The 10,037-nt window shown below is 38.2% G+C and overlaps 1 protein-coding gene across 1 annotated transcript; it reads left to right on the plus strand.

Annotated features, from left to right (window-relative positions):
• The first annotated feature begins 3,946 nt into the window (after positions 1-3,946).
• On the plus strand, positions 3,947-9,789 carry LOC144359874 (uncharacterized). The gene is made up of 2 exons (XM_078012829.2): positions 3,947-4,187; positions 7,311-9,789. The coding sequence occupies exon 2, from the start codon at positions 7,357-7,359 to the stop codon at positions 9,076-9,078; it is 1,722 nt and encodes a 573-aa protein (XP_077868955.1). The 5' UTR covers positions 3,947-4,187; positions 7,311-7,356; the 3' UTR covers positions 9,079-9,789.
• Positions 9,790-10,037: the final 248 nt, after the last annotated feature.

Consider the following 10,037-nt stretch of genomic DNA (forward strand, 5'->3'; position numbering starts at 1 on the left):
CTCAAAGGACTATACTTGGTTATATTACTACTAACTAAGACAGGAGAACTTGTTCTCACGTAAAATACAATACAGACAAGTAGAGAGGGTTCCCGTGTTTTCACGAAAAAATCTACCTGTTATATATCACTCAGACACTGGAATTCTGCGATTGAATTCAGTCAGACTACTCGTATTAGACAACAAATTCGGGATTGATATGCATCTTTCTTTTAGGAGTTGTTTTATTGTTTTTTTCTATTAATATTCTGTTTTTGTATATTTTTATTCTTTCCTTATTAGTGTATTAATAATGTATACTTTTACTACTAGTATTATCTGTAACCATTGCCACTCCCCCCCCCTTTCCCACAATACAATGCGATCTTCTCATGAAATCACAAGTACGAGTTTTGACCTGGGCGCGACTTGCACTAATTGCAGCCGATGACTTCTTCGATACCTTCCAATCAACTCAAAAATACCTAATTTAAGCTAGGTAACGTCTCAGTTTGTACTCATTGGCTGCGCAACAGTCGAAGTCGCCATCTTTGTTTACTATGAGAGCCATATATCGCGCATGCGTGGCGCGACAACCACCGCTCTTTAATGTCTATGGTAACCGTATACCACACACGCTACAAGAGTTGTGCCGGCACATTACCATGCATGCTATAAAACAGCAAATTACGTAAGAAATTAAACACAATTTTTATAGTGCGTTGTTCTTCTTTCCCTTCCTTCATACTTTATGAGTGATCTACTAGTATTTCATAGTAAACTAGACTACCCGTACTATGGCCGTAAGAGGGCGCCTTGAATAATGTATCAAGCAGTGTCACAATTGTGACGTCACTTTGAAGTACTAGTAAGTTTAAAAGAAAGCCTATCCGAGAATGGGCAAGTTTAGTATATCCATGGAAAAGCAAACAAAAAAAAGTTGTTTAAAATTTGCTTTATCTTGTGACCATCTGATGAGGATCACAAATGAGGAAATCAGACAACGTGAAAACATTCAAACAATAAGTGAAATTGTAAAAAAACAGGGGGTGGAAGTGGATTGGACATGTGTTACGCATGGAAAGAAATGGCATACCAAGAATCGGCACCAGAGGGCAAACGAAATGTGGGAAGACCAAAAGAGAATTGAAGAAGAACTGTGGAAAAGGAAAGAAAACAATTGGAATATAAGACTTGGGCAGATGCAGAAGTAGCGGCTCAAGTCAGAGAAGCATAGAGGAGGAGAGATGCTGGCCCTATTCTCTACTAGGAGACAAGGAAATGATGATGTGACCATTTGTTGTTTCACAGTCATGTCTCAATGTGGAATCGTATCTGCTAATAGTTCAAATAGTCACCGCGAAGGGCAACATTTGTTAAGTATTAAAGTATGGGTTAATTTGTTCGATTTGAAGGAACTTGATGACTAATATTTCAGTATAATTCAAACTGAGGAAACCCGATGACAAACATTAGAATGTGGGTCGGATCGAGTTGAGGTAACTTTGTGATGTGAAGACACGTGATGACGGCGTGGTTCGTACCAGCTTGTTTCATTAAGTATTTCATTCCTTCGTTTATAACTTGAGTAGCGCTTCAATAGATTACAGCTTGCTTCCTTTTCTTGAGAAATGAACATTTTATATTTGGTTAATAATTCTTATAATGTTAATAACTTATGAATCGAGATCAAGTTATTCCAACAAGTGAGTAACACCGAAACATACGACAGGGTGAATTCTGTACTGTGTCGTGTAAGCATTAATTTATTCGGTATTATTTACTTGCTGTGCACCCTACGAGTTTGAATTGTGACAGTAACGTACACCAACCAATGAAAGTACAATATGTCACGAATCATATTGGTTTACATTTCCTCAAAGGACTATACTTGGTTATATTACTACTAACTAAGACAGGAGAACTTGTTCTCACGTAAAATACAATACAGACAAGTAGAGAGGGTTCCCGTGTTTTCACGAAAAAATCTACCTGTTATATATCACTCAGACACTGGAATTCTGCGATTGAATTCAGTCAGACTACTCGTATTAGACAACAAATTCGGGATTGATATGCATCTTTCTTTTAGGAGTTGTTTTATTGTTTTTTTCTATTAATATTCTGTTTTTGTATATTTTTATTCTTTCCTTATTAGTGTATTAATAATGTATACTTTTACTACTAGTATTATCTGTAACCATTGCCACTCCCCCCCCTTTCCCACAATACAATGCGATCTTCTCATGAAATCACAAGTACGAGTTTTGACCTGGGCGCGACTTGCACTAATTGCAGCCGATGACTTCTTCGATACCTTCCAATCAACTCAAAAATACCTAATTTAAGCTAGGTAACGTCTCAGTTTGTACTCATTGGCTGCGCAACAGTCGAAGTCGCCATCTTTGTTTACTATGAGAGCCATATATCGCGCATGCGTGGCGCGACAACCACCGCTCTTTAATGTCTATGGTAACCGTATACCACACACGCTACAAGAGTTGTGCCGGCACATTACCATGCATGCTATAAAACAGCAAATTACGTAAGAAATTAAACACAATTTTTATAGTGCGTTGTTCTTCTTTCCCTTCCTTCATACTTTATGAGTGATCTACTAGTATTTCATAGTAAACTAGACTACCCGTACTATGGCCGTAAGAGGGCGCCTTGAATAATGTATCAAGCAGTGTCACAATTGTGACGTCACTTTGAAGTACTAGTAAGTTTAAAAGAAAGCCTATCCGAGAATGGGCAAGTTTAGTATATCCATGGAAAAGCAAAAAAAAAAAGTTGTTTAAAATTTGCTTTATCTTGTGACCATCTGATGAGGATCACAAATGAGGAAATCAGACAACGTGAAAACATTCAAACAATAAGTGAAATTGTAAAAAAACAGGGGGTGGAAGTGGATTGGACATGTGTTACGCATTGAAAGAAATGGCATACCAAGAATCGGCACCAGAGGGCAAACGAAATGTGGGAAGACCAAAAGAGAATTGAAGAAGAACTGTGGAAAAGGAAAGAAAACAATTGGAATATAAGACTTGGGCAGATGCAGAAGTAGCGGCTCAAGTCAGAGAAGCATAGAGGAGGAGAGATGCTGGCCCTATTCTCTACTAGGAGACAAGGAAATGATGATGTGACCATTTGTTGTTTCACAGTCATGTCTCAATGTGGAATCGTATCTGCTAATAGTTCAAATAGTCACCGCGAAGGGCAACATTTGTTAAGTATTAAAGTATGGGTTAATTTGTTCGATTTGAAGGAACTTGATGACTAATATTTCAGTATAATTCAAACTGAGGAAACCCGATGACAAACATTAGAATGTGGGTCGGATCGAGTTGAGGTAACTTTGTGATGTGAAGACACGTGATGACGGCGTGGTTCGTACCAGCTTGTTTCATTAAGTATTTCATTCCTTCGTTTATAACTTGAGTAGCGCGGTCACTAAACTCTCTGAAAGTCGAAACATGTTCCCACAGAATTATTAGCATTATCAACAATTTTTAAATATATTTTGGGGGATCAAATAAACGTCATTTTTTGTTACTTGTAGTTGTTGGTCAATTTTACTTTTAGAAAAACTGCAAAAAGCAGCTTCAATATTTTTGAAAAAAATTGTAAACGTTGGCTTTGTCGTTCGAAAGGCTAAATACACGCCCAGATGACATGCAGTATGATGTCTCTAAACAACGTCATTGTGCCATGGTGGTGTACAGTACTATAATCATGAAAGCAATGGTTGTTGCCAGGCAACTGTTGATATGATATTTCAGCCACGCTTTATTACATGAGTTGTCTTGCCTCAACGATCACGTGTTACTTTACTGTCAACACGAAATGAACAAGCCGAAAGTTGCCCGGTTGCTTATTGATTTCGTTATACGGGTGGGCAACAATGACCTTTAGTACCAGCGCTGTGACGTCATAACATCGGTACGTAAACTCGGAATCTGCCGGGGGACAGAGATAAAAACGTCAACCTATTGGAGTTATGATAGGGATATTGTTAGCGTGGAGTTAGGCACCTTTTTAAATACTGACATTGCGTGGACCGGCCAAACAATGAATTCCGATCGCTAGACCAATGTGATCGATCATGGAGAAACGACACTGGCATTGCGCGGTGAATTCCACGTAGGCGTCGTCGTCGCGAGTATCATTATTACGGGTTGCTGATACTATTTTGAGGAACATCTCAGGTAGGTACTGTCTTTCTTCTCAATGTAACGTACATATACGGACAATATCTATGTGTAATCGACAATGATTATATGCCTGTTTATCAAACACTTACGGGTTCTAATACAGATTATATGTCGGTTTCACAAAGCAGTGGCCACGATTGGATGCGTGGGTAACCTTTGCCATAGTATATGAACGTTCATGAACAATTTAATCTTTCACTTTAAAGTTTACATAAATGTCCTGCATACTAATACCACAACTCAGCGAGTACAAGCACGAATTTAATTTAGTCACAGACAATTATCGCGGTCAAATCTTAAAAGTTAATTCTTTCTTGAATTATATACATTTTTTTATTTTAAAATAATTCTAACACCGTTTTTCTGGTGGCTTAGACAGAAAATGGAAAATCATTGTCTTCAAACAATCGACAGGTAGTAAAAAGTATTGAGCAGTGTTTGTGTTAGCATTTCTAAAGAAGCAGCTATTGTGTTTAGACAAGGCAACAGGCAGGGTCGGGGAGGAGTGTCTTCAAACGGGGCATTAACACCAAGTAGACATTCCATACCAGTCGTACTATGCGACCACCAGCAACCAAAACTCATAGATTAATCCAAGTAAATGCGAATATGGGTAATATTGGCAAGGCGGTGCATTTCTTAATGCCGAGTTCAACTCGCTATGGTGTTTGAGGAATTCTCCAAACAATGACCTTTATGTAAATTCATGTCTTGACACGTTCCTAACGTATATTAACCAATACTATTGTTATGCGTCACGTGATCTGTATTGTTTGGCCCCCCCATGACCCCATTATTACCCCCAGTTATGCCGATCCGTAAGTTTTTATTCGCTTACAAACCAAACGTAGTATAGACATTATTCGCTTTCAACCCAAAAGTAGTATGGGGTTTATTCCATTACAACCCAAAAATAGTATGAACTTTATTCGCTTACAACCCAAAAGTAGTATGGGGTTTATTCCATTACAACCCCAAAATAGTATGAACTTTATTCGCTTATAACCCAAAAGAAGTATGGATTTTATTCGCTTACAATTCAAAAGCAGTATGGATTTTATCCAATTACAACTCAAACGCAGTATGTATTTTATTCCATTACAACCCAGAGGTAGTTTGGGGTTTATTCCATTACAACCCAAAAGTAGTGTGGATTTTATTCGCTTACAATTCAAAAGCAGTATGGACTTTATTCGCTTACAACCCAAAAGTAGTATGGACGTTATCCAATTACAACTCAAAAGCAGTATGTATTTTATTCCATGACAAACCAGAGGTAGTTTGGGCTTTATTCCATTAAAACCTAAAAGTAGTATGGGGTTTATTCCATTACAACCCAAAAATAGTATGAACTTTATTCGCTTATAACTTAAAAGTAGTATGAACTTTATTCCATTACAACCCAGAGGTGGTTTGGGCTTTATTCCATTACAACCCAGAGGTGGTTTGGGCTTTATTCCATTACAACCCAAAAGTAGTATGGATTTTATTCGTTTACAACACAAAAGTAGTATGGACTTTATTCGCTTACAACCCAAAAGTAGTATGGATGTTATTCAATTACAAACCAAATATAGTATATACATGTACGTTATTCAAGTGCTACACAAACATAATGCATATCTGGGCTGAACTTGATTCCAGCTCTTCCGCGCTTCGGGTGACAGGCTTATGGACCTTATGGACCGGGAACCACCGATTTTGAGTTCGCTATTACACGTCGCGCACCGTGAAAAGAACAATAGCGTTATGGAATTTTTTTTTCTACGGCCAGGCGTGTTGCCATATCGTGCCACGAATAGTTTAATATGTATAGTGGTCACGCCGATACCCATAACATGACCTGTTGTCCCGATCCGTTGTTAGGCATCGTATTCGCTGTACATGGCATGCATGGGGGTAATTAATCTCGGTACCTGCACATAAATATAATACCATCGCATTGACGGCTTAACTCTACGTCAAAGGCCTGGAATGTACTATGTGATAATATTGAAGTACGACGTTAGTACGGGGCACACATTAATGAGGCGACGAGGGGGTATACTGGCCCCTTTCTGTGTACATATATAGTATAGGGTTATCGATTTGACAGTGTCGGGTTTTAAAATGTACCTCCTGGAAACTCCATATTTTTCTTTTTTTCAGCCAATGTTCTAAAAAAATCCACGTTTTGAAATTGTCCCGCCGATCACAGGTACATTTCGCAACATCGATCGCGATCTTCCAATGATCTGTCCAATATTTGTCGTCAACTACCTTTGGCACGCAGACTCCCGACCCTAGCAACTCACTGAGTACATCAACTGACTGCTTGGCATTAGTATATACGGGCTACTGTACGGTATGCAGTGAATTCATCGAACTTTGAACCGTGAAAACCACCCACTAATCTATTTTATACAATATGAATTATGAAATTTTTACCAACGTCCAATACACCGCGTTTATCCTCACTGACACTGGAGAAGAACTGTCATATATATATTTATTTATGTGTTTTAGGAATCATGTATAGAAGCCAAAATCTTTCATAATATAGTGTCATTTTGTTTATTAATGTGGCTAACTTTCACCTAGGCTATGTGTGACGTTTTACCTCAGACCCAGGCACGGAATTACCGTACCATATCTATCTGAGTATACAAACCAGTTTTTTGCAGTTTAGGGGTTGACCATTAGAAACTTTGGAGGGGTAAATTTAGCAAAAATACCAACACACATCTGATACAGAAAAGTAAATACAATCAATGCCACCATGCCCACAAATATTGTTTCTACCATATTCCCATCCAGTCTTTCTAATGGCATACTTTTTAGTTGTTTTTTTGTAATAATTCTAATCATAGAATACGTGGGCAAACGTTTAGATCAACAATGTTGAAATAAAATGTTAAAGAAACCCTTGACATGCGTTCTATGTAAATTTGCATGCAACATCAAAATAAATTCATACTGGTACTATTTTTTTTATTCAAAATTAATTCTTATTCACAGTTAAAAAATGGATTATTGAGATACTCACCACAAGAGGGCGCTATACAAATCAATTGTGTTTACAATGTATACAGTTATACAATATGAAGACTCAGCCAATTTTGTTCTTTTTTATTACAGAAACATCACCACATACAATCCTAATTATACAGATAAAATATTCAATATGTTGCGTCAAGCTTCGATTTCGTCAGATATCCTGATGTCTGTGAACCCCCAACACCCGGCAGGCGGACACGAAGCTGGCAGGAACATGCGTGTTGTGACAGTAGAGAAACCTATATTGATATGGAATGGTAATTTAGAAGGTCTTTATTATCGCGCAGACGACTGTTCTTTGGACACATACCTTGCCAAGTACACTTACATGAAAGGAGACAGAAGAGTGTCATCTAAACGACACATTCACGAAGTTCTCCAAGAAGCTTGTATAAAAGCTCGCTATAAACTGGACGATGTTCTTGACAAGAAAGAGAGGTCAGAGGGGAGCTTAAGCACTGCTGCCCTCGGTGTAGTGGTGGGGAGGAAAAATGAGGATGGTGACACCCAATTGGCATATTTGTGTGCGCCTATTGTAGCAAAAGATATTCCAGATGGAAGTGTTCGTTTGACAGTAAAATCAGAACCAGTGCTGGCAGAAAACTGCAAGGAAGCAGTGTTTTACGGTAAACAGGAACACATTGAGATTCAAGACATTGCTGGTGATAAAGAATTATACTTCATTGGACGTGAGAGGGCTCTTGCTAACCGAATTGCGAAAATTAGAAAGAATGCCAAGAAAGCTCTAGCTGAAGGTGAAGAAGAGAGAGTGGAGGAGGTTGACGACCTATCAGAAGAAGACACCGAAGAACAGATTATTATCGAGGAAGAACAGTCAGAAGACGAAGACGGAAGTAACGTTAATGGTCAACCAGATAACTATAAAATATTGTTGACAGACGACACCTGGTGCACGAAGAAGGCAATCAAAGACTACATTAGACAACTTCCCAGAAGTGAGTTCAAAGAATCTTCAGATATCGTGAAGGCTAAATGCTACGCTGGACGTTTTAGTGACTCTGGTTTATCCTTCTTCATGATAAATGGGGATCAGTTGAAGAGTTTCTACCACTCAGAACAGTGGTTACTGGAAATGCTACGTGTGAATCCAGACTTGCCAGCAGAGTTACTGAGGCAGTTTAAAATAACACCCTCTAAATTCGAAGTACATGCTATCATGATTGAAATACACAGTGAAAGAGATATTTGTAGTAACTGTCAGGACCATTTGCATCACATCATCACTGATAAATCAAGTAGCAATTTGATCAGGCACGGATTTAAGAAATCTCTGCAAACATGGGGTTACAGTATATTCTCCGCTGATCTTCAAATTGGAGCTAGAGTCTCATCCCGGATGTGTGGCAAATCTGCCCCAGATCAAATGAAAGACTGTGGCTGCCCAGAGAAGATTCCTCGACCCTTTCCCACCGAGGATGTTGCCTTACAAGATTTGATGCAGAATGGCGTCATATTAGCTCATCGCTTTGTGCCGATTGCTTTCCATGACCATCAGGGAAGTAAATGTCCAGCATGTCCCATGATAGACTGCAAATCCAGAATTAGAGACGAGAAAAACTTCTTAGTAGAAATTGGTAAAAAGCTACAGGAGATGATTGTATTGTCTGGTGTTGCTAATGGCAATGCACTTAATGGAGAAGAGACTGTTGTCTTGGATATAAGGGATGATACTCTCGGTGATACAAAACATCCTTGTCCATCATCGACAAATACAAACTGTACATACACATCGTTAACAGCATATGCGAAGCTGGATTTAAGAACCAACGTGTGCAAGGGGGTCAAGTTATATTTGACCTCCTATGTTACCGAAAAAGTGAATCTGTAGAAATAACCAAAAAACAAGACGAACAAGTAGTATTTTTTCATGAGTACATTTTGGTAAGGTGTGGTAGTGAAAAGTTACGTATTTTTTTGCAAAACTGAATCAATGAACACGATTATGGAACCAACAAATCTTGAATATTTTAAAGCCTTATGATAGCTACATGTAAGAACTTAAACCGAATAACAGTACTTAAAAACATTCGACATTCACCATGACTACGCATTTCAGACAACGAGTAGGATTCAATTGATGGTTTGACCTAGCATTTTGTTTGTAATAAGGATTTTCTATTTGAAATCGGGAGGGGGGGGGGGTTATTTTATTCACATTACCGGGCGACAATTTTGTAGTAAAGTTTTTTTCGCACTCCGTTTACATTATAACTGTTTTTGTTTCAGAGGATTTTCGAGCCAACCCTCAGTATTCGAGTGGGGCACCCATATGTATTCAAAAACAGTGTATATATGTATAAAAATGGTTACTTTTTCATCAACTTAGCCATATACTGAAGACATTAATAATTTGTTCATTTGTTAACTAACTTATTGTTATCGTCTAATACTGAAATAAATCTGCTGCGTCACAATCATTGCATATTTGTTACACTAGTTTTATGCTATGAGTCGGAATCGTAGTATCGTGATATGAGCTTGGCGAATTATAATAAGATAACGGTGACATTCAGAATAAATTGAAATTTGAAATATGCTATCACAGTGAATCAATTATATGTATGAATTGAATTTACATAATTTGTTTGTAGAAAGAATATCTATTCCATACATGGTGCCTCACGTGATCATGAGTGGTTAATCACGATCGTGATTGTACAAGATAAACGCGTCCCTGGGCAGTTCTTATGGACGCGCGCCCTCTATCGAGGCATAGCTGTACTTCTAGTGCCTTCCACTATATCCCAACTGTGATAAAAAGTAAATTACTCGGTCTATATTTTCCAA

This window comes from Saccoglossus kowalevskii, chromosome 12 (genome assembly GCF_978046115.1).
Source record: "Saccoglossus kowalevskii chromosome 12, keSacKowa6.1, whole genome shotgun sequence".
Lineage (NCBI taxonomy): Eukaryota > Metazoa > Hemichordata > Enteropneusta > Harrimaniidae > Saccoglossus > Saccoglossus kowalevskii.